This window comes from Colius striatus, chromosome 9, assembly GCF_028858725.1.
Source record: "Colius striatus isolate bColStr4 chromosome 9, bColStr4.1.hap1, whole genome shotgun sequence".
In the NCBI taxonomy this organism is placed as follows: Eukaryota; Metazoa; Chordata; class Aves; order Coliiformes; family Coliidae; genus Colius; species Colius striatus.
This window is the reverse complement of record NC_084767.1, coordinates 4,183,343-4,208,603: the sequence shown is the minus strand read 5'-3', so window position 1 is coordinate 4,208,603 and position 25,261 is coordinate 4,183,343. Positions and strand designations below refer to the sequence as shown.

Here is a 25,261-nt window from a genome sequence, read left to right as displayed (position 1 = left end):
TGTTGGAAAGCTGGATGGAAAAACTTTAGCATCATTCATCCCTGTGGGGATGTGAAATGCATTGAAATGTTCCACCTGTTTTATGGCTGTTGCTTTTCCTCTTTCAGGTTTGACATCTACAGGAAGGTGCCAAAAGACCTTACACAGCCAACCTACACAGGGGCTATTAGTAAGTAACACTTCTTTTTGATGTCCTTGCATACCCCTGGTCTAAAATTAAAGATCATTTGGCTCCTCTGTCTCCGGGTAATTTTTTTTAAAGGGATATTAAACACTGGAAAGAGTGTCCTTATTTGCTGAGACAGCTCATTTTGCCCAATCTGTCAGGTCATATCAAACACTGGAGTGGTTTTCATGGATTCAGAATCTCAACAACAAAAAGTAGTAAACATACATTGTCATGAAAGGGAGTGTCTGAAAGCACCGAAATACCCCTTCTGCCAGCTACTTAAGTAGAAAGAGAAGTTTTTGCTGCTGTCTTGCCACGAACAGAAGCTGTGAGTCTACTTCAAACACTGATGGAGGGGATGACTGGAGATTTTTTACCTCTTTGGTAGACATCAGCATTACAAACAACTGGTAACAGTTGCATTCACAATTAGTGTACCCAGATATTTGCTTGCTGAAGAGACTTGAGGAACCAAACTGCTGCAAACAGGGAATCCAGATTCTGGGTGAGTAAGGAGCAGTGTGGGTGGCAATCTGTGGTGGCCAGCAGCGAAGATCATTTGAGAAGTACATATTTCTCCCACAACATACTTGGGGGATTCAGCTGGTGGTGTTGGTGGGGCTGATATGCAGAGATCTTTTGTTTTTACGTGTCATGCTTTAAAGAAGAAAAGTCATTTTGTCAGAAACCACCGATAGCAATCCACTCTCACTCCCATGTATCAATACATAGACTTTGACTGATGTAAATCTCTTGCCTTGGGCCCCTTTTCCTTCCTTCCTCCTCCTGAGGGAGGCTGTAGGCTGAGTAATGCAATTTCATACAATTATATGCAGTGAGCGTGCTGTGCAAAGCGGTAAACATTGATCAGGTTGATCCTGCCAGGCCTGTAATTAGACGCCTAATACAGTTTTCCTGTTCCATTGAGCAGTGACTTCCTTTGATCGTGTAGCTGTGCCCCATCCATCCATTCTTGTAGATGGGTCAGTAGTCCTGTATGTCATTGCTGACGTGAGTGACGTCATATCCCTTGGTGACAACTGGCATCGAATAGAACTGAGTCAGTGCCAGTGAATCAATGGACACAAAGGAAAGCCCTTTGTGAGCTAAAGAAACTCCTCATTCCTTGCTGTGAGGATGGCTGAAGACTGGAACAGGTTGCCTGGGGTGGTGTGGAGTCTTTATCTTTGGACATATACTCAAAACAACTAGACTTCTCCCTGAGCAGCCTGCTTTAGCTGGCCCAGCTTTGAGCAGAATTGGATGGGATATCTCCAGCAAGGTCCCTGCCAGCCTCAACTATTCTGTGCTTCTGTGAAGATAGCACAGTACTCTAAATATTTACTCTCAGAGAGTCCTTGTCCTCCTTGTTCTCAGTGGCTGCTGAATTACTTGTATGTTGACTCCCATTTAGGTTTGCTGAAACTGTGAACAAAGGGCTTGAATAAAACTGTTTGCTAATTCAGAGGCGGATGAGATTTAGTGTTCTGAAAGAACACTTTGAACTTGTGAGTGATCCTGCCTTCTTTTCTGTTTTGGAAACTTAAGAGTTCCCACACTGTAACTGGGCTTCCTTTGAGAATTTGTCTTGTTATGAATCACCTGCAAAAGAGTATGTTTTAGAAACAAAAAAACCATCAAAGGCCATCCAGTGTTAGGCTTTCTGATCTGCAGTAAACAGCTCAAGTGATAAGTCTGTTGTGGGAAGGCTTGAAGGCTGTGACTCTTACTTAAAATTATTAGCTGACTTATTTCTTTCTATTGTTATTTGCAACTTCTCAGGGTTTGATTTTCTTCTCTAACTGGTTCTCCTTCTTTTTGGCAGGGTGTTTTTTAAACAGGCTGATATAAGCTTTTTAACCACACAGGCAGCTAAAAAAACTGTGGTGGCTTTGCATGTGAGCATCTTGTGTGCAGCTTTCCTAATGGGCTTTCTGTCTGACCAAGCCTGAGATTGTCATTTGAAAGCCAGTAATCTTGTGTGTTGTAGGAGGTCATGAATGAGACCAGCCCATTGCCATGCCAGTTTGAAGCCTGGAAAGGCTGCATGATTTTGTGATAAATGCTTTAGGGAAGCCAGCTCATATATCATTGGGGGCTTGAGGCTAGGGGAAGGTTCTGCCTCCCAAAAAATCTTTTAGGGTCTAGTAAATATGTGGAATGACTGTGGCTGCAACTGTATTTTTGCTTTAAGTCCTCCAGCTTTTACAGAGCAGATATAAAATAGCCACTAGTAGCCAGCTATTAATGTAGATGTTTCCCACGTGATTTCTGCTGAAGCTTTACTTCAGTATCACTTCTGGTGCTGAAGGCTTTCTGGAATATGAATGGATTTATGGCAAGATTCCTACAGTTACTTTTGGATTGCAAAAGGCCTTTTTTTTTCCAAAAGTTTGAAGTTTATTAGGGAAGAAGGCATAGATGAGATTACAGAAGAAAAGAGATGGAAAATACCAGTTCTGTTTCTGACCACCAGAGCTAAAGTGGCCTATTCTAGTAAAGAAGCATCCGGGGACAGTGATTGTTAGGGTATTTGGAATGCAAGTAAGTCCAAATGCCAACTGGAGAGTTATTGAGGCTTTCTGTTACATATGGTTTTGCAATTTTAAAAGTTGCAGTGAAGGCAGCATGCAAAATATTTCAGATCTCTGTAGCAACTCTTCCGGCTACCAAAAGTTAGGAGGAATGAAGGAACCAAGAACAGTCCACTGCGGTTTACTGGAGTGAGGTTTGTATAGAACAACATACCCACTGCTGTGGGCTTCTCTGAAAAGTCTGCAGAAGTCACTCATTCCTTTTCCTCAATAAAAATCTTTTCTTTCAGGCAGCATTGTGATCCCTACGCCACTCAGCCAGTTATGCCATCGCTGTCCTTCCACCAGATGCTTGTGGAAGTCTTTGTAGGCCTTCCCACCCGTGTAGCATGTCTGTGATGCCAGCACACAGCCATTCTAACAGACCTGAGTAACCTGGTGACACCTTGGCCATGTTTGGGTAAATAAGCAGCAGCAGCGGCACATGCCCTGGCTGGCTGACAGTTGGCATCTATTTGGATAAGAGCAGTCTGACTTCCTGAGAGAGGGGCCTGCAACTCAGACAGCTGCTGTAGCAATCCTACTGTTTAACAGTCAGTGGGGATGCATAGTTGACATGCACATGTTGTATGCACACATGATAATGTTATCCAGAAATACTCTATGCTGTTTGGAGGCTGGAGTTTTAAATACACATCAGGAAATATCAAAGTTATGATTCACGTGGCATCTGTAACAAGACCCGTTCCTTGTAGTTCATAGCAGCCTGCTCCATTGAATAATAAATACTATTAATTTTATGCCTTAATATAGACATGGATCCGCTGTCTCAGTCTGTATGATGTGTTGAACACTGCGTTTCTTTCATTTTTGGTGGGGTGGGGAGGAAGAGTCAGGAATGTACATGGCTGGAGTATGTATCAGAAGGGAAATGTACGGAAAGGTTAGGCTGTCGAAGCTAGTGTAGCAAAAAAGACTGGGCAGAATTTCCTGTCCTTTTGGGATTCCTGAATAGCCAACATCAGCGTGTTCCAGTGCATCTAACACCAGCAGCCTTTGATATTGGTCGTATTATCATATTAAAGTTTTAAGAAACCTGTCTTAGATGGGCCTTTGAGCTCTGTGGGAACACAGTGCTTTTGCAGTTAAGCTAAACTTTATGCATGAGTTGTTTTATTCTGTCTGATCCTAGCCTTTCATCTACTTTTCCAAATAGCATACAGTTGTCAAATGGAGGTGACAGGAACTGCACATTTGCGTGGAAGCAAGTAAAGGCCTTCACCATGAAATAAGGAGCTGAAGGACTGTGTGCCTAAATCCTTATGCTGGGAACATTGTCTATGCCTGTAGCTCCACTCTAAGGAGACGAGCTCATGTTCTGTGTGTGAAAAAATATTTGCTCTAGAGACAATTTAACACCAAGGCTTTCACATAAGTTTTGGACTGAAGATAACCCTGAAAATGTGTGTATACAAGAGGATTTTAACTCAAGAGTGGCCATACAAGCTACATCTGTGCAAATGCCCTTGTAGCCTGGTGTCCTTTTGCCAGGAGTGGCCAGCACCAGCTGTCTGAGAGAGCATGAGCACAGGTTTATCATTTTGCCAGGCTTCAATCAGTTGGCAGTTCTGAACTTCCTGAGCTAGAGGCAGTTCCTTTGTGTTCAGTAGCCCTCAATGGATTTCCTTGTCAAGGCATGTATGATTCTTTTTTAAAAAGGTATTGATTTTTATTTTTAAGCCTCAACATGCATCGTTAAGGATTTTCAGAATTCAGTTAGATGTTGTGTAAAGGAAAACCTCCTCTTGTTTCCAGCTCCCCCCTTCCCTCCAGTTCCCATACTGGAAGAGACAGTGAGCGTGTGTTTCCCATTCATCACCTTCAGGCTCCTCATGATTTTATATACCTCTTTCACATCCACCCGTAGTAATCTCTTTTATGGGCTGAAAACTGACCACACAGTTTGAGGACTGGCAAAAGCATTGAGGAACTTTGAAGGACAGTCCCTGCTAGGTGTTTCAGGGCATTCTTGCAGGATTTTTTTAGATGTAGGTTAGTGGAATGTTGCTGTACTGTATTTGCTAAGTATTGTCGTAAGCCTTCACTGCAAGAGCTGAGTTGGAAGACAGACTTGAGGGAGCAGATATTTTATATACTGGAAAAGAAGAAGATAATTTGATTATATAAATGGCAGAGAAGAAAGTTTGAAAGAGAAAGCTCTGGGAGAGACTTTACAGTTAATAGCACCAGGCTTGCACAGAAGTTCTGGAGAGTAGAGATGTAGCTGATGCTTTGGAAAGCCTTTACAGGGTGATAATAAGCAGAGAGTAGTATGGGAAGCAATTAAAGAAGAAAGGGTTGTGTCTCTGTCAAACGCTTTCCCCTGCATACTGACAAAGATCAGAGGTCTTGTGTCTGCTGTTTGGTGATGAACAGTAAGAAACACTGGATCGACAAGTCTTGTGCCTAGGTTACTTTTTTTGTGCTCCTACAGAGGTGTATGTGTTCTCAGAAGAATTTGCTTTAAGTAGACCTTGGTCCTCTCCCGTGCTGCATGGTGTACCATGCCAGTGGCTTGGCTGGGTTGCAGCACTGTTACTGTTCTGGCGTTGATAGCTAAGACATGGAAGCAACCGTGTAACCATCTGAGGTTTTCTCTTTAGAAATGAATCTCTTCTTCTGCTTTCCATTTTCCTACTCATCTTGGGCTTTTTTCCCCTTTTTCTTTATCCCAGCTAATGGGTTTTTTTGGCAACTCTTTTAATCCCTTGCACTTTTCAGAGGATCAGTAACTCAATCCACCCTCGAAATGTCTCCGATGAGGAAGGGGAAGCAACACATTTCTCTTTCCTCAGAACTATAAACTGACTAATCTGAAGAATGAGGCACAAGGCTTTAGGTCACTTGAGGGTCCGTCTCAGTACTTGCCTCAAGTACCTCCTCTTTCTTTGCCTTGCCACTCACATTCTCTGCCAAGGGAGTTTGAACAGGCTCAGTTGTATGATAAAATTGCTCCCCAGCCAGTTGTTGCTTCAGCTTCCTGGATGAATTCAGGCTGTATAGGTCATGTGAAATAAAGTTGAGGAACAGGGATTTTTCTTATGTATTTCTCAATCCTAATTAGTGACTGTGGTAAAGTGTTGGAGTGCTTGGCCATGGCAACTCTGCTAGGATTGAAGAGTGCACCAGACTGTACTGCTGTGGTCACAGCCCTGGAATAGTATGACATTTCCTGCTTTACTCTTTTGTATAGTGATTCATGATGAACTTGGATATTTTGTTTAATACAAGTACACATTGCAATACACTCCTTGAACTGGCACATCCTTGGCTACTCATAGAATCACAGAATGGTTAGGGTTGGAAGGGACCTTTAGAGATCATCTAGTCCAACCCCCTGCAGAAGCAGGGTCACCTAGACCAGGTCACATAGGAACATGTCCAGGTGGGTCTTGAAGACCTCCAAGGAAGGAGCCTCCACAACCCCTCTGGGCAGCCTGTGCCAGGGCTCCCTCACTGAAACGGGGAAATAGTTTTTTCTGATGTTTAAATGGAACTTTTTGTGTTCCAGCTTCATCCCATTATCCCTTGTCTTGTTACTGTCTGCTATAGAAAAGAGGGATGTCCCAGCCTCCTGACAGTCACCCTTTAGATATTTATAAGTGTTAATAAGATCTCCCCTCAATCTCCACCAGACTAAACAGCCCCAGTTCCTGCAGCCTTTCCTCATATGAAAGATGTTCCAGTCCCCTGATCATCCTGATGGCCCTGCGCTGGACTCTCTCCAGCAGTTCCCTGTCCCTCTTGAGCTGAGGAGCCCAGAACTGGACACAGGACTCCAGATGAGGCCTCACCAGGGCAGAGTAGAGGGGAGGAAGAACCTCCCTCGACCTGCTGGCCACACTCTTCTTGATGCATCCCAGGATGCCATTGGCCTTCTTGACCTCCAGTCATCTCTCCTCAATAGGATTTACCACTGTCCTTCCTTCCAGCCCTTCCTGTGTGGGTCAATGACTCTCTCACTGCCAAATGAATGTCACAGTACAAGTTTTGAATAGTTTCCTTGTGAAAAGTAAGCAGTAATATGCCAGCTACTTTGAGTTCCTGAATTATATCTCTAGGTTGCTGTTCTTAGAAAAGACATGGGACTCATTGTCCACATACTTGGAAGTTCCTTCACTGGGAATTTTCCCTCTGAAGAGTCAATACATCATTAGAGAGGTATAAGGCATTGGCTAGACTAGTCCATTATCACCATGTCTCTGCTGTACCAGCTCTATCTAGTGGGTAGTGCAGGCTGTGAAAGGATTTACACATAGGCTTAGAACTTGACAAAGAACCTAAATGTCTCCTAAGCCACAACACACTGTGCAGCTGACTGTCTGCTTTTAAAGCCAGGAGATGCTGATTTATGTTTTCCATTCTGTAAGTTTTAGTAGTAATAAAATTTCATTTGGAGCAAGGGTTCCAAAGATGTCATGTTGTCAAGCAGCTTTGTCAAGGAGAGAGAGCTGGCAGACCAACACTGTGTGCTGGAGATGCAGAATGGGAGATGGAAGTTATGATGGAGAAAGCCCAAGAATTATGATACCCAGCAGAATGCTGGCTGTTGGTGTACCATTGAAATCGCTGCTCTGATGGTCTCATCTGGGTCATTGTCTCTAAAGAGTATTAATGCTCAAGTGTGTCTGGGTGGCATATCTTGTGGGGGGATACTACGCCTGTGTGAGAACAGATTTTGTCTTTGTTGGAGATATGAAACTAATGTTTTCCTCTCCTTGCCTCTTTTCCAGTCTCTGTCTGCTGCTGTCTCTTCATACTGTTTCTTTTCCTGTCTGAGCTCACCGGATTCATAGCCACTGAAATGTAAGTAAAAGTCACGTTTTCCTTCGTGTGAATGTATGTGCATATATGATTCTTCACCGCTTTACTCAGTTACCTTGGGAAAATGTGCCTATAATTTCTCTAGGTCAGTTAATTGTCTAATGGTTTTGGGATTCTTTTTGCTTGAGTATGAATTCTCAGTCATTCATTCAGCTTTTTAATTTGCTAAAGTACACTAGGCAAACTAGAATACTTCTGATAGCTGTTCCAGATTTGCTCGATCCTGTATTAGCTGCATCCTGGCATTCTCTCTTGAGCACAGTGGATATTTCTCATGTGACCACAGATCACGTCAAAAGCTTCTGACCTTTTTCAGTTCTCTGGTAAAAAACAGAGTAAATGCTGAGATGATCAGTGCCAGTCTGTTGCAGTTTCCTTCCTTCTCCTTAGGCTGTTGATTTCTTATCCTCATCTGAGATTTATTTCCCATCTCTCCTGAATAGGCACTTTCCTCTGTACTTGTTTGATTCTCAAAAACTAGAGTACTTTTCATCAGTGATACCATATGTTTAAATGTTTCGTGCCTTCTGGTTGAATCCACATGGTCTGTGGCCTGGGGTCTCTTTGCAGATACCATGGGATCTCTGACAAGACCTTTGCTTCCCTGGGGCTAAAATGGGTAGGATGTTCTGACAGTTTTCACTGGGTGGTTTTGGAGATGCTTTTTGGAAACATCAGTTGCATAAAATACAAACTATTTTGAGTTCAGTGTTAATAGTACCCTTTTTGTATGTCAGAACTGAATCTCTGATACAAGCAGATGACTTCACTTGCTCATAAATTTTGTCTGCTTGCTTTTTGCCTTTTGAACCTTACATGGAAACTTAGTTGACAGGTTTTGTGGCTGAAGACAAGTCCCAGGTAACCTTTTTGAGACCTTGCTTTGAGCAAAATGGAAATAATTTCTGCTTTAAAAAATTGCTCATAGAAACAGGATTTTAGTTAGATTGTTTTCTTTCTCCTGTTCTCATTCTCCTGCTGCCTTGAAGTAAACTTCTTAGTAACTGTTAACACGAGTACCTTTGGTGTGGATTCTAGGAAACGTTCTCCATCATCCTGCTGATGTGGCAGTGAGCTCACTGAACTGTGATGCACAGTTCCTGGACAGTTAGGAAGGGTGGAACTCGTGTCAGACTTACATGGTGGTCCAGATAGCAACAGATGTCACTGCTGAGCAAGAAACCTCTGAAACTCATTGTGCTCATGTGCCTTATTTAGACTGACAATGCTTTACGTGGCTTCTGATAACCATGTGGCTTTTGCATTGTTTTTGTGCAGCTCTGATTTGGGTCAAGAATATAATTGCAAGAATAATTTTAACCTTGAGTAATGTTTAACTTCAAGACAGTAGTGTAATCTAGCTCTAGCTAATTTTTTACACCCATAGCACGTTTACTTCAGAGATGATATCTTAGGTTTCTTACTCGCTGTTTCTTTGAATTCAGTTCCACACATTTGCTTGTAAAATACTGAGGTCACCTTATCAACCCACTTCTCTTAGGAGCTGAACTTTCTTCTTTTAAAAAATAGGGAAAAGCCAGACAAATCACTTCAAGTAAAACAGTACTTTTTCTTGCTCTCCTCTAAGACCTCGTTCTCTCATCTGGTTTTGTTTTTTTCTTCTAGCTAGTGCCTTACCAGAGGAATTACTAATATTTACCTAATTTTGATCCAATTGTTTGAGTGCACGTCTCTTTATGTAGTGGTAGTTTCCTGACTAGAGATCTCTTTTTGAACAGCAAAATTGTGTCATTCTGTGAGCCCTCTGCATGCTTTTGTCTTAACAAGATGATGCATTTTCCGAAAAGATATTAGAGGTGCTGTGAGTTCCTGCGTGCTTAGCTGTTAAATTTCTCATTAGAAGGTCAGAGAGATGGTAAACTGCCTTTCCCAGCAGGAACTGTGTGGGGAGGTGTTTGTAAGCAATAAAGCAGTCGAATTTTAGAGAGGATGTCATGGAAGAGACTGAGACAGATGAATGCAGGAAACTGATTCGTCATGGAGCGTCCAACACAATAGCTCACAGAATGTGAAAACCTCCTTCTGATGAGTTATAAGTCATCAAAATCTCTTGCTGCGAACAGATCACCCCACAGCATTTATGAATAGGCTTCCCTTGTAATGGTGGAAATACTTCAAAGTCACATAACAAACTACTTCCCAGTTCAGCAACTTCTAAGATAGAAGGAAACTTTTTCCACTTCTTACTCATTGCTTTCTCTTCTGGGAAACCCGGTACCTTAAAGGTGTTCAAAGATGTTGCAAACCACTTGTGCTCCGCTTTCAAGTGTATATTACTGGCAGCATGTTGCGAGGCAGTATGGTCTCATCATTCAGAGTAAGAGTGCAGAATTGTGGAGCTTTATGTGGTCTCCAACAGTGAGAACACTGTGCCACCATTTAAACTGGAAGGTAGCAAGTAACAGGGGAGGTATTGTCTCACAAAGGTATTTTGAGCCTTGTTTGCCCATTCATCAAATACTTTCAAAGATATGGAAGATGTTTTCATGTGCAAACTGTTCAATTCTCATCATCTTTTATTGCAAGTTTTGAGTTTCTTTTGTATTAAGAGTCTCCTACACCACATATCTCTCCTAGCTTTAAGTTTCCTAGTGTCAGCCAGGACTAGAATATTTAACTAGAGCGCGTGCTTATATGGGGTGAGCTTTCCTGCTTTGCCAGTGCCAGCTGTGCTGTGAGACTGCATCAGTCGTTCTCCTCTTGTGTCATATTTCCCTTAGAGCAGTCATGCACTTGACAAAACCAGATTGCATGGAGACAGCTGCACATTTTGTTGATGGCAAGGTGAAATCGAGAGCACTTGGCTTGATGCCTTCCATCAGAGACGTACCAGTTTTGCTGATGGGGACTCACGCTTACCTCATAGCTCTATTATGCCAAGTAATTGCATGTGGGGTGTGTATGTGTGTGCACTGACAGCCTGCTTCAGGGCAAGTCAGCAGCAACCTCAACAGCAGTGGTACCCACAGGATAAGCTGTCTAACCCTCACCAATGAGAGGTTTCTTTGGTATCTGCATCTAAAGTGAGAGGTTGGTGTGGTTTGTTGAACTCATGCTGTAACATGAGAAAATACTAACCCTAATACTTGCTAGCTTCTACCTAGTGTTGGACTTTCTTCTACATTCATATGGCTGTAGGAACTTAAATGCCTGGTATTACTAGAAATCTCAGTTCGGTCACTCTTGCCCAACTTCAAAGCTCTTTTTCCTTGACCAGCCCATTGTCTTAGCGTTTGTAGTCTCAACTGCTGAAGACTTGTCTGGGTGGCACGAGGCCAAGAAATTACACCCTCATCTTGAGAATATCAGTCATAACACTAAAACTAAACATATTACCTATGTGGGGGAGATAGTGTGCCTCACAGTTGCTATGTCATAACTCGTGTGGGCATTTCTAATGAAGTCTAAGATTGCATCTGTGCACGGGAGCTGACTGGGGTTAGGAAGCTGAACCGAGACCCTGTGTGCGTTGCAGCAGACGTGCAGGAAGTTCATGTGGCATAGGTATCACACTGTAAATGCACATCCTATCCTGCTGCTGACTAGCTTCCTGTGTAGACAGACCCTGAGTAGGGTAGAAAACTCCTAGTTTCTCATCTTCTAGATTTATTGCGTGACCCGGGCATCCTCTGAGCAGCTATGAAGGAAATCAAAGCATGGTTCTTAGGTGGGGCTACATCCTTTTGAGGAAAAGCACAGTAAAGGGCTCATGGCTCAGCAAAGAAAGAAAAATCTCTCCCCTAATTGCAATTGAGGAGAGGGGGAGTTTAACTCTAAAATCTTGATTTTTTTTTCATTTTTTAATATGTATTTTTTGTACTCTCCAAGCTGAGATTGACTGAAGACAGTCCAAACCAAACCAAGAACCTGGATTAACCTTCTCAATTCTATACAAAATGAATAAGGAAAAAGAGGTACATTCTCCACACAGTGTCAAACATTGTTGTCCCGCTGAGCAAATGGCTCAAATGGCTGAAGAAATGAAACTGAAGTATTAAATGTGACTACATGGTATTTCCTGAGCGGGGTTATACTAGGTTGAGAGTAGATTGAGGGCTAGAAGTTGCTTTGCGTTCCTTTAGCAGCCTTTCTCATTCATTGTACTGTGATGCTGCAAATCAAGAATGTAGAAATCACCTATCTCTTTTCTAATTAACTCAGATCAATGCCAGAAGTTAATAGCTGGCAAGATGATAATCTTACAGTTTTATCATTGTAATTAGGTCATGAATTGTAGGATCAATAAGAGTTTTCCAAGTGTTCCATCATTAAGAAGGAAGATGTAATTAACTAATCTAGTCTGTCTTGCATTGGCAGCTGCGGGAAGGGGTAGGAGGGTATTAATGTGATACCTGTGGTATGAATGTAGCTGCTCAACAATAATTCATCCGCTACAGCACACTGTAGCAACAGACCATTCCTGGCAGTGTTTTGTTTTTCGTTCAATGCAATAACAGTCAAAGAACAGCCTGAAGTGACAAGTCTGCCACTTGGAAGGCTGTGCACCCCTGCAAGGCAATTAATTACTTAAGCAGAATATCTGTAATTAAAACACCGTCTTTGCATAAAAGAATGTATCATGAACAATGTCCAAATAATTTGTTCATTTAAGGTGACAGGATCATTCACTGGGGACATCTGGTTGCTTTAAGCTTTATGAAAAATACCTTGGCCAGTCTGTGAGCATCACACAGCCCAGCTCCCATGCTGGGAACATATCACATGCAGCACAACTTGGCTGTAACACAGGCTGTCCTGTACCTCAAATGTGGGAGGAAGCAAAATGCCAGGAGCTTCCAAGAGCAACATTGATTTTTTACACTGTATTTACTTGTATGCCCAAGACTGATCCTGGAGTGAAGCAGAATTGTTATGATACTTGCCCTCAGAATTTCTTTGTCTCTTCAAGGTATGTGGAACACGTCCTGTGGCTGTTGGTCAAGCTGCACTTGCTGTAAGCAGCAGAGTATGATTCTGGTGCAAAAAGAGTTCTTTCTGCTGGAAATCATAACCTTGGAGCGTAAGCCATCTGCACCAGGAGCACCATGCTCCAACTCCTGTGTACTGACACTAAGCTAGAGATGCAACTCCCAACTCTACCAGCTCATCCAGTTGAGGCAGATGAAATGCTGGAGTGAACTAGACCAGCATAGAGAGTACAGCCTAATAGTCTGAGGGGAATGGGAGTTACAATCTCGCTTGCCACAGACTGACCTTGAGACTTTTCTGTAGAAGGATGTAATACTTAGCTGCCTACTTCTCAGGGGTGCTAAGAAGCTTAATTAATGTTTGCGTAGTAACTTGGAGATTACTTAATCAAAGGTGTTAGATATTTGTGCAGTGTTGTTGTGCTGTCTGGCCTAATGTACCTGTGGGATTAGCAGGAAGCGGAAGGTCAGTTTATGATGTCACTTGCAATTTCTGACTCAAATCTACGTTGACGTCTTTCGAACCCTTCTCCTTCTTCCTGCCTCCTGGAGAGCTGTAATTCCTTCCTTTGTAGGACAGTATGTTTTCTGTGCTTCACAGTTGAGCCAAGACCTAATCTGAGACAAAGACCTTCACAATGAAGAGCTGATTTTGATTCAGAGCATAGAATGAAGATTACAAATGGCACACCAATAGGCATATGTACAAGTTATTACGTAGTGGAGAATTTGCTGACCTGCTTGTTGTTTCTTTGCACAAATTGGGAAGAAGATGGGTTGTTTGTCCTATTTTGGGTCTTCTCTGGTCTGGCACAACTGAAAAGACAGTAGTGCTGAAATCTCAGCTTTGGATGGTTATGTTGCAGGAGGTGGCTGATTAGAGCTGGAATGGTAAGCAGAGCCAGGAGGTCTCACATGAGAAAGTCTTGTGAGAGGCTTTGAGATCTCTCAAGAAAGAGTAATTATTTTCCCTCTTAGGTTTAGGGTCCTGGAAACCATCGAGTGCCTCCTGGGAGTTGGAGGACAATGTAAAATTCAGCTTGCTGGAGTAAGTGGTTGTATGGCTGATAACTGGAGAGGAGGGTATCTGGTTGTTTTCTGTGAAAGGAGGGGGATAAAAAGCTAAAACTCAAAGCAGAGACTAGGACAAAGAGGACAGAGGACAAGGAAAGTGTATTTAGAGAGCACCGAGGCAGCGTGTGAAGCTCTGAAAGGTCTCAGTGTGTCTCCTCTTGTATTCAAAGGACCGCGGGCGTTTCGGCTGTTGAAGTGCTGAAGTGTCTAATGTTAGTGGCCAGGGCTGCTGGATGGAAATAAGTTACCAGGGAAGTTTTGTTTCCTGGGAGACAAAGCTGTCATGTCATAAATCTTGAGTACTAAAGGATGGGGAATGGGATCTGGCTTTCTTTGGATAAAATCTTCAAGAAATGCTGAGACCTCTGGCTGCTGTTCCCCCTTTCGTTCTCTTGCGTGCCATTTGCATGATCTGCAATCTTAGCCAAAGAGTCCCTCCAACTTTTTCTGTGTAATGCTGCAAGTTTGTAAGCAAACATGATAAGCAACTAGGAAGCCCAGCAGCACCACTCAGGAATGTAAAGTATTTCAAAGTGGCTCTTTGTAGAAACGAGGCAGATTCTTTCTCTGTGGATCATGGCTCCTGCTGCGTGGAGAAGCTTTCCTCCCTTTCCTTGAATCAGCGGTGGGAGGCCTTGTTGGGGAACAGGTCTGCCTCACAGCTGTCCTATTGCTCTCATTGTACTTTCATAGCTCTGCACCTCACCCCTGCTTTATTGTGACACTTTTATTAAAATAGACCTTTAGAGCAACCAGTAAAATACTAACTCCTATGTGTTCAGAATCTCTGGAGGAGGTATGTGCCACCTGCAGAGTCACAATATGACCCTTTGCGCTGCCTCTCTGAGCAGCCACAGAAGCAGCTGCGTTTCCAGCGTCTTTCTCTCTGACCTGGGTTTTATTTCCCTTGTGACCATCTCAGATTCACCGTTAAACACTGTTGCTCCTGGGTACTTTATGCTCCAGGAGGGACAACTATAAATTAGAGCCAACTTTATTTCTTCCACTGGAGATGTTATCCCTTCAGGGAGAGTAAATAGCGCTTTTCCCAACATCCCAGGACTGTCCGATTGAATAATAGGAACGCTGTGTGCAATTTGGCTTCTTGGCCCAGGAAAGGAGGATAGCCAGGGAGGCACGAGTGCCAGGTCTGTGCCAGCTCCATCCACACTTAGGTAGCTGTGGTTCATGGGGACATCCTGGAAAGAGTGTCCTTGACCCTGGAAGTTTGCTTTACCTGTGAGGTTTCCAGAATGTATTTTGGGAATGAAATTTCCAGTTTGTTGAAAATGATGATGTTTCTTCTAAGGTTTGCCCCAGCAAGCAAAGCCTGTGGTGTACTGTCATTGTGCCCTTGGCTCCCCAAAGTGAGAGGGAACAGAACAGATCAGCACAACAGGTGCACTTTGGAGCCCCTGATAAGAAACCTTGCTGCGTTTGTTAGCTTGGCTCCCCTGACTCTGCAGGGAGGAGGCAGTGGCTGGGGCTGGGAGGGGGAAGCAGGCAGGGTGTCCCATGCAAGGTGGCCCTGCAGGTCCAAGGGAGGGGAAGGAACAACAGTGTCTGGAGCAGTCAGGTGGCTAAGGAATGATAGATAGGGTTATGAAATCAGGAACATGAGTAGGAGAGGGGCAGGGGGCTACTAGGTAAAGAGGAGGAGGGGGAGGAGGAAGTGACCATTAGCCTTGCCCGAGGGACAAGTTGGGAGCCATTGGTCCGGTGGCTGAAGTGCAGAACAGGAAACAGTTTCCTTCAACTAATGGGCTATGTGACACAGACAAACTGGCCTACTTCTCTTTGCCTTAGTGATCCAGTCTGCAACCAAGTGACCTCACTGCTTGCCTTGCTGTGTGAGAGCTTCCATAGGTTCTCTGTGTGAGTTTATCCTTTGACATCTACCAGCAACCACTTCTTACCCGCTTATCACTGTAAGGCTTATGTGCCTTTGCTTACAGACCATACCTGACGACACCTTTTCTGACAGGTTCAGAACTGGAAATTGGCAAATAGCAAATATTGACCTTCTTAGTGCTTTCCTCCAAAGAGCCTGGATGTTCTGCTGTGCTGCTGAACCTAACAGACTTCTCTGCCAGCCCTGGCATGAGCGCTCCCTTTTGTCAGTAACATCGGGTTGCCCACAGCGCTGGCAGGGCATGGCCCACATCTCAGACAGCAGAGAGCTGGGAAGAAGCCAGCTGCTGTTATGAAACAGGTTGGCTAGTAACTGGGATCTTGATGAGAGGTCTCAGGAAGCACAGAAAGGTGCATTGCTTTGGGGGATTAATGCCTGTCCTGGATGGAGCTGCTCCTTACAACCCTATTTGGACATATGACTTAATCCTGATCACTACCCAATCTTGCCAGTAAAAAAAACATAGAAGATTTAATGCATTCCACCCAGGAGAAGAGGGCTCAGCAAAGAAGCTTCTAACTAGGTCACTGATGAGCAATCTTTCCCCTCCCTCTGTGTCATTTTTATTAATCATTTGAAAAATACGTTGAGTAATGATTGCAAGCAACTTGTCAACCCAATTAAAAACAGAGAAAGGTAGGGCTGTGAAGCTAAAGACAAATGCTGTGCTGGTTTTAAATGAGTGTCTGTAAACCCCACTGACCTGTGAGTAATTACCTCCAAAAAAACTGGCAGCTGTGTGTTTGTCAGTGTGAAGGTTTGTTTCTTCTCAATCCACGGGGCAAACAGTATATTATGGTCCAGAGATGTATCACCAGAGCAAAATCACTTTGAATCTGTCTTGTAGCTGCCCTTAGTCTGGTTTGTGTATTAGCATACAGAGTCTTCAGCAAAGGTTTGGCAAAGGATTTAATGCACTTTTGGCATTAAATAAAAACAATACAGAGCGCTTACTAGTGAATGTCATTTATTTTGTGTAGCTTGCCTGAACAGAAGTTCCCATAACTTTGTAATCTGCTTGACTGGAAGATAGATTGTCAAATCTTATTTTCTGAGACTGAACAGTTTTGGACTTGGAGGGAGGGAGAGCTGCTAGGTAATCTCACCATCTTCTTGGTTCAGTTTGGTGAGTTTCGCTGGAGTGGGTTTTCTAGGACAGTTCAGCTAATTTGGCTGTGCTTGTGTTGGGTTTCTTTGGTTTATTGTGTCAGATGGATTGTATGTGCCAACACTAAATATTTATACTCTTGTATTCCTTCTACTCTGTATCTGTAATCTGTCTTCTATGAAATATGTGCCAGCACTGTGGGTGCTATGAAACAACATTACTCTTTGGGAGACTGTTCATAGATCCTGCTGTCCAGGATGTTTCTTTCCATCTGTTCCTGGCTCGAATCCTCTTCTTCTCAGTTTTAGTCATTGCTTTTGGTTGCCATTCACAGAAGGAAACGAGATATTAGGGAGGGAGATACAAGTATGCCATGCTGCCTTCTCCTGCTGCTGCTCTGTTAACTGGGTAGCAATGACAAATGCCAATTAGTTACACAAATAAACTTTCCTGTGGGACAGTTGATAGTGACCTTTCTCTGAAACTAGCATATGCTTCTCTTTCATTAAAGGAATATCAGCCTAGGTATGCAGAGGGCTAGCACACCAGCCTTTTCAACATTACATTCTCATTTTATTATCACCTCTGGAAACTCAGGTTAGGGAAGGAGACAGGAAGCATAAATCGGAGCAGGAGTTTTGTTTGCTGCTGGTGTGAGGGACTTGTTTAAAGCCTCCTGCACTTGCCCAGGGAGAAGTTCAATTCAATCACGATTTGTCCCTATGTAGTTATGGAGAGCTTTTCCTGCTGTCCCTCTTGTGGCTCTTGCTGCTGTCACACAGGCAAACCTGCTGCTTCATGGTCTCCTTTTTTCCCTTCCCATGCAAGTTGTTTGCTTTATTTCCACGGAAGGTAGCTATGTGCCTGAAACCACCTGTGTTTTCTGTTCTCCAGAGTTAATGAGCTCTACGTGGATGACCCAGACAAAGACAGTGGAGGTAAAATAGAAGTGAATCTGAACATAAGTTTGCCAAACCTCCATTGTGAACGTGAGTACCTCTTTTTTCTTATCAGTTTTTCTTTGTATTTTAAGTAGTAATTTAAATAGGCCCAAACTGGTACAGTGGCCATTCTTCTGTAATAGGATGGATGGAGATCAAGTAGCTGCAACCTTTGCTGACATCCCACTGCTTTCTTTTACAGGCCAGGACACTTGTTTTATTGGGTCCTGTGCTCATTCTGCAGCCTGTCTTAGTGGCTGACCTCCCTCCCTAGCTTCTTTCTAAGTCTTGTTTCTTTTTTTTCATAGCAACCTTTTTGTCTCTGGAAGCAAGAAACCTCCCAAGTTTCATTTGTAACTCAGAATGCACCAGTTAGTTGTTGGCTTTCCATGAATCACCTGCATTGTCAACCTGAAGTTTTTCTGTTTGTCTCATTGAGATTGCAGTCATCTGGCAGGGTGTGGGAAGTATATTTCTGTCAAATAGACAGGATGACAAGTTTGATTTCAAGGTTCTGTCCGAAAAGCTGGTGTAACAATTAATATTTGACAAATGACATTACTAGCACAGTTTAGTCAAATGTCAGGAAAAAAAGATGTGGGGTTTTTTCCCCAGTGATAGCAGTGCATGCTTCTCCTATGCAACCTTCCTGATATTTCTTTTGTTTTGATTTTTGTCTCATCCCCTCCCACCTATGCAGTAGTTGGACTGGACATCCAAGATGAAATGGGAAGGCATGAAGTGGGTCATATTGACAACTCAATGAAGATACCTCTCAATAATGGGGATGGCTGCAGGTTTGAGGGCCATTTCAGCATCAACAAGGTGAGTAACAATGACAGTGGGTGAGCATGTGTTGGCTGGAGAAATGCCAGCACGATCCATTTATAAAATGCTCATGAAAATGTGTGTGTCAGTGTCTCTCCTGTAGAGTGTATGTTCATGTCTCTTATCAGTGGTAAGGTTAAGTCTCAGTGCAGCAGAACTGTGTGGGCAAACCTACAGAAAATGTGTTTGATCAGGTGTTTTTCCTTCATTCTCCAGACCAGGTAATGGAGATGGCAGTGCTTAATAGCAGAGAGCAGCCCTGTGCTGCAGCCAGCGCTGCCTCCCTCAGTGCAGCAGCCAGTGTTTAAGGGATGTGTGAACTCCCTACAAATGCCGAATGGCTTCTGTGTTCACTCCTTAGAACTTTTGCACCTCCAAAATGTGACTGGCTGTGCAGAGGTCTTTGGCAATGTCTCTGTCCAAGTGCTCTTTTGTTCCAAGAGCCACAGAATGACAGGAATGTTCCCTGCTAGAGGTTGCCAGCATAACAGAAGCGGCATGCACGGGGACTCTGCGCATGCTTTGTTGGGATGCTCCACTTCTGTCTCAAAGAATGAAAATCCAGGCCTGGAGGAGGATCCTCTCTGGGATGGGTGTGTTCAGAATTGAATAATCTTGCTATGTAATGCTGGAGATGACTAGCTGGGGTGGGGGAGGCAGTGGTGGGGCCCACTGATGTCCTAAGAGCAGCACACCCTTGATTCACGCCTCTTCATGTACCACAGGCTACAAAATCCTACTTCCTTCTTTTCCTCCTAGGTCATGTTAAATCGCATCTAAAAATAACAGGCAGAACCTCATGCTGATTCTGTGGCATGGAAAGGATTAGGGACTTAAAAAGAGGACGTTTCTTTCCTCGTCTCTAAGCCACCAAGATTACTGGGAGCTGAGAGTCCACAAAACTGGGAAAGGGCTTATTGAAAGGTAGTTCTTGTTCTGTTAATTCCCAAAGCACAGAGCTGAAAAACTTGGGGCTTCATGTGCTAGATGTGGTGTGTTCTGCTCACCAAAGCAACTCAGAAGGATGTTGCTGTGAGGAACTTCTCTGCTTAATCTGTGAAAGGCCACTAATTGTATTGTTTCATATAGTGGTTGAGACTGCTGTCAGGGGTAGGGGACCTGACACAGGGCTTCTGGCTTTGAAAATCTCAGCCTCTCAAATATGAGCTGGAATTCTTCAATCCCTGGACAGAAATTGTGCAGGCTTCTGCATGAGCTGTCATCTGGAATGGGACATGGCCAGGTCTTGAGACTTGATCAAGGGTTGCACTTGAGCGTTATTCTTAAACCTGAGGAGGGAGAATAAGGGTAACAGTGAGATGATCTTACCTTAGAGTCTGCCACCCTGTTTACCGAGCTTGTGTATGACACAGCTTGTGTCCACACCTGAAAGTGTTCCCAGGAGTGTGCTGCTGTTCCTCAAATCATTTAAATTAGGTTTCCTGAAAGCACATGGAGCTGGCATGTGGCCTCCCATGGCCCTGCTGGTGAGGCATCTCTGCAGAGAGCACAATGGGCAGCTGTTGTATAACCATCCTCCCACTCTTGTCTTAGGCCGTGTCACATTGCTCCTCAGTGTTGCTTCAGACTGCTTAATTTCCCAACCTTTCCTTGCTAGGAAAGAATTCTTGCACCTTCCATAACAGTGTTTGAGCTCAATCTGCTGAAAGGCTTCAGAGAGTAGGGCTAGTGACCTGCAAAGTGTGTGTGTGTATCCCATCAGAATGTCACCAATGCTCGCTTTTTTTTTGTCTGGAATTAAGTCCTGAAGTGAAATCTGTATTTTTTTCAGAACTTGTATTTCTCTCTATTTAAAACATTAAAACCAGAAAATCCTGTGCTTGGAAGAGCTGTTGCCAGGGCTGGAAGCTGAAAATCTAGCTTAGTTTATATAGGAAGACTGATAGTATTTGGTGGGGTTTTTCTCTCTTTTTATGTAAAACTCATGCACAATCTTCTCAAAAATAAGGTTTCTCATGGCCAGTGCTACCAAAAAAAAGATATATCCAAAGCTTTCTTGAGTTGTTCTGCAGCAGTAGACACATATACAAATGCAAGATGTGGGAGTAAAACGTTAAGCAATTGTTTGTTGCCTATTGGAGACATGAATCTTATTTTAATGGGGATGAAAGACATAGCCTTAAGTGTTAGGAATCCCTGAAGTTGGGAGTGATCCAGTCATCACCTCCTAGTCAGCAGCAGTAGGAATGTGAGGGTGCCAGACTTGGGCTGCAGTGTGGTTCGCTGTGCAGTATTGTGGTGTTGGTCAAGTGCACGAATGTATTTCAGAGCCCATCTCTGATGTGCCAGAGGTTGTCCACTGCTAAGTAGATGCAACATGCTGGGCTGGACAGATTCAGACATTTCTGCTTCATATCACAGAGCCTAGCAATGCCTTGAGGGATAAAATATGAAATCCTATCTTCCTTGTCTTGATTAATTTTAGGTCCCTGGTAACTTTCATGTGTCCACACACAGTGCCACTGCGCAGCCTCAGAATCCTGACATGACTCACATCATCCACAAGCTCTCATTTGGGGACAAGTTACAGGTGAGTTCTCTTCATTAAAAATTCCCTAGCTCTAGGGGAATGAATGCAATCAGAGACATTTTAACATTAAACACTTTGGTTTTGTGGAAGAGTCACATACAATGTGGGGAGAACATAAGGAAGGACTACCTGGGTAAGCAAGACCTTCTCTTGCATTCACACCATGTACACTCAGTCCAGAAGAGTTCACAAACTGTTCACAGGCCACCAGTTCAGGAAGGAGCAGTGTTCTGTCATACAGTAACTTTGCTGTTTGTATCCAAAACTGAAAGTGCTTTTGGAAAACTATGTGGCTGTCTTCCTGCAGGGAGTACAAGTGAGGATTCATGGCTTTGCAAAATTCTGTGCAGTACAGCAACCTTAATCTTGACTGGCTTTGCAGAGGAGCAGCCAGTATGCAAAGGGAAGATGTGTGCTTGCTACTGTCTTCACTGTGGCACCAGTCAAGTTCTTTTTAATTCACTTCACCATACTTGTATAGCAGACACCTATTAGTCAAACTTGTTCTATGAAACACAAGTTAGACTCAGAACTGCCGGCTCCCCTCTGGGAAGAAGCTGGATGTGTGCACTTGCCCTGTGGATAGAGTTTCACCAGGTGTTGCAAGTTATGTAATAATTCCTGATTTCTCAATGAGGACAGATTACGGCACTTCTCTAGCCTACTTCCAAGCAGCCAGCATCAGAGGTGGGAGTTATGTATGTGCACACCCAGTTTGCGACTCACCCTAAACATTGCTTACCCATAGTCTCTCTGTAATCTTCTTTCCTCAGCACAGACATCTCATTAGTCTCCTTCTTGTACACCCACTTCATAAACCCTTTTTCATGCTAACAAGTCTAAGCGTTGCTTTGTAGTCCTCCTGACTCCGCTCCCGGCTTCTTTTAGGAAACATCTTGTGTGGGAACGTTGAAATATTAACATATAAATAAGCTTGGCTTAATGTCTGTAAAGCACACTGAGATTATGAAAAATACTAGGTAAGTGCTAATAGGGAGTTCTGCAGTTTGTGTGGGAAATCACTGCTCTAAGGGAGTCTTGGAGTAATGGAGCTGAAGTGCTAATCAGCATGAATGAGAAGCCTGGACAGTTGGGGGAAAGGAGCAAGCATCTTCAGTTCTGGTGGTGAGAAACCTGTTTAGCAAACATGTAGTTGGCTCCTGGTTTGGGCAAGTTCTGATTAGTATTTTCAAAGCTACAAACTGACTACTCATCTTCATACACAAGAGTGGAGCATGTAGGTGCTGCTGATTGGGTTTAACAGCACAAGTTAAAAAATGGTATGTTCACTAATCAGGTGCTACCAAGACTCATCAGGCAGCACAGCAAGTATGGAGAGCTTTAAATCAACCTAGATACACCTTTGAATACTTGAGATTGTCTCCACCTGCTTTGATGTAATATATGCTCATGTCTTAAAAGGTGTGAGGAGCTTCTCATTCGCTCGGGTCATGTGCTGGGAGTTAGTTCTTTGTAGGTTGTTACCAGCTCAGCCAGAACAATCGACTAAGCTACATGCAGTTTGCTCCAGAGAAACCTGTCTGCTTGAAATAGAGAATTAATTCTTGTCTGACATCAAATGAGCTTCAATTCCTCAACAATAGTTCATACATAGTAGTGGCAGACTTCTTGTACATTTTTCCCTCACATAAATGAGACCAAAATTCAGACCAATGAGGTTCTTGCAGATCAGGTAACCTGGTAAAGAAAGAGATGTGGAAAGTAGGAGACTATACATTTTTAATCATAGCATTCTCTTAAGTGCTAGATCATGGTGTTGAATAATCCTAGTTTTAACCTTTGTGACAGGTTTTCCCTTGATAGCTGCAGGCTTGGAAATTATTTTAGCCTTCTGTTGGACTCTGAGTTACATGTCCAGTTACTTGTCTTTGCATGTGTTTGTAGAGGTTAAAGCCCAGGGTGTTCAAGGCCCTGGCAAGCATCTTTTTGAGGTCCATGTTACAGGAGAATAAGGTGTTGGTACTATTAAACCACTGACTAGCCTCCTGTGCCACAACCTCAAGCACTAGATTTGGCCTCAGTAGTGCAGCAGAGTCCTGAGAATGTCTGGCTTAACAGGCTTGCTTAAGCTCTCTGTTGCAAAGCAATTTTGGTACTGTGGACAAAAACTGATTGCTTGTTGAAGTCCCTCCAGGTACTTAACAAGGTACAGACAAGTATGCTCCCCCGAGGAGCACACCTGTGCACTTTGTAGAGCAGACAGTAATTAGCAATCTACGGTCAGCAAGTATTATAATGGGAGTCCAGAATATTCCACAAGCAAAATCATGGTAAAACATCAGTCTAGGAGTTACAAACACCATCCATGTTGCAAAGTCAAGAGAGGCAGATGCACCAAAGGACCCGATGGCACAGAAACAGATGGTTTTGGAGATGTCTGGTGGCTTTGGCTGTATGGAAGCCCTGTAACTTCCAGCTTTGCAAACTCTCTGTGTAGAGAGAGGCAGAGCAGACAACTTCTACGTATCAACAAAAATGTGAATGCTGGAGAGCCAAGGGCAAGCACAAGGTCTGAAAATACAGGTACCTCACAGGATAGATACAGTTATTTGCTGAGCAACCACTCAAATATTTCCTATTAGAGTGTTTGAAGTAGACCTTAAAGTCTGTGGCCTAGATATGCTGTAAGAGATTGCTTTTCAGCTGTATCAGGAATGGAACATAATATTCTAGTCCAGTCCAGGGGCTTCTCTTTGTTTGTATGCTTTTTACAATGAGTAAAGAATATGTGCAGTCTGCAGGTGTAGTTCAGAAACAGCTGCTGATGTGTAAAAGATTTGAAATGCCAGCAGACTGAAAGGCACTGTAGAAGGTCCAGCTGTTGCTTTTGCTCTGTGCTTGTTGCCAACACCTTGCCAGTTGAACCTGCTGATGATTTTGTCTTTAGAGTTTCCTTTCTCAGGAGAGAAACAAGCTCAGTTGGTGCTTCCTACAAACCATCATCCACTCTGTAACATTCACAATAGGGAAACAGACATTAGGATGAGACAAATACATCCACGTGCTGTCAGTTATTGAGAGGGTCTGGGAAGGAGAGATTGCAATGCCCTATTAGTGAGGTGAAACTCTGTCACACCCATGACCAAATACTTCTTCCAAACTCTTCTTCCTTGTTGTCTGGCTTAAGTTCAGGAATTTCTAGGTTGTGGAGTTATTTGTCCATTCTATATAGCTTACTGTACATTATGTGAATGATGCAACCTCTCATCTACAGCAGTTGCTGTGGGGTTTTCCCTGTCTAGAGAGTTCACAAATTGATGGTTCTACTGGTGGACATCAGACTCCAGATCATAGTATTTGGAAGCCATGGGATGGAAATCCTGTTATTCTGGGCAAACAGATACTTGCATGCCTGGGACCAGCTGCAGGAAAAGCTGAATGGATGGCAGTGTTGGCATGTGTCCTTCCCATCTCCAAGGGCATAGTGTGAATGGTGTGAAAGCTGGGCTAATGAGTTAAAGTTGTACAAGCCCAACTGCTCTGACATGGAGAACTCTTGAATGTTACTCCTGTTTATTCCCCTTTCAGCCTGATACATTAATTTCACAGTTAACTATGCAGAGCTCTTAGGAAACATCTCACAATGAAATTTCACAACTGGCCTCTTCCAACTGCAATTCCTTTAGCTTTGGAGTGGTTTTGAAGTTTCATCTTGTAAGACATTGTGAAATCAACATTTTTACTTGGATCCCACCTCTGTGGTGATGGTCACTGAAAGATATTTCAAGTCATCTGTTACTGGGTTGAGGCTTTGTTTCTGGAAAGATTGAATCAGGCTGATCTCCCTGTTACAGGATCAGATAGGGAAGCAAAGATCAAGGCTACCAAGTCATAGCATAGTTTCTTCATATACTTTTTTGCTTTCCAGGTCCACAATGTTCATGGAGCATTCAATGCCTTGGAGGGAGCAGACAAACTCAGCTCAAATCGTATGTATTCTTGGTGATTGCAGGTCTCAGCCCTGCAGGAGGGAAAACAGGGCCATTCATGCAACCCTGGTGTATCCAGAAGTCTTTAATTTGCCTCTTTAACCAAAATGATCCAGACATTGCTGACTGACATTTCCATTTTCTTCAGTACCATAGAGAAGGCTTAGGGCAAAAGGTCCTTTGCAGCCCTTCTGTAACCTGGATATTGTTACAGCTCTGTTATGACTGACTCAGAATTACTAAGTTTTTTATCCAAATCTTATTCCTATAGCTTCCCTTTGCTGCTCTCACCACCACCTGAACTTTTCCTTGTTCTTGTGTTGCAAGTTAGCAAGTTCTTAAGTTCCCTCTAAGTTCTACC

General features: G+C 43.4%; 1 protein-coding gene across 1 annotated transcript in view; it reads left to right on the top strand.

Annotated features, from left to right (window-relative positions):
- Positions 1 to 25,261, top strand: part of ERGIC1 (endoplasmic reticulum-golgi intermediate compartment 1) — a 59,092-nt gene that overhangs the window by 22,752 nt on the left and 11,079 nt on the right. The window contains exons 2-7 of the mRNA XM_062002317.1: positions 108 to 169; positions 7,497 to 7,569; positions 17,525 to 17,619; positions 18,272 to 18,396; positions 20,846 to 20,950; positions 24,840 to 24,900. Coding sequence (XP_061858301.1) covers positions 108 to 169; positions 7,497 to 7,569; positions 17,525 to 17,619; positions 18,272 to 18,396; positions 20,846 to 20,950; positions 24,840 to 24,900 — 521 coding nt within the window. The remainder of the gene's footprint in view (positions 1 to 107; positions 170 to 7,496; positions 7,570 to 17,524; positions 17,620 to 18,271; positions 18,397 to 20,845; positions 20,951 to 24,839; positions 24,901 to 25,261) is intronic.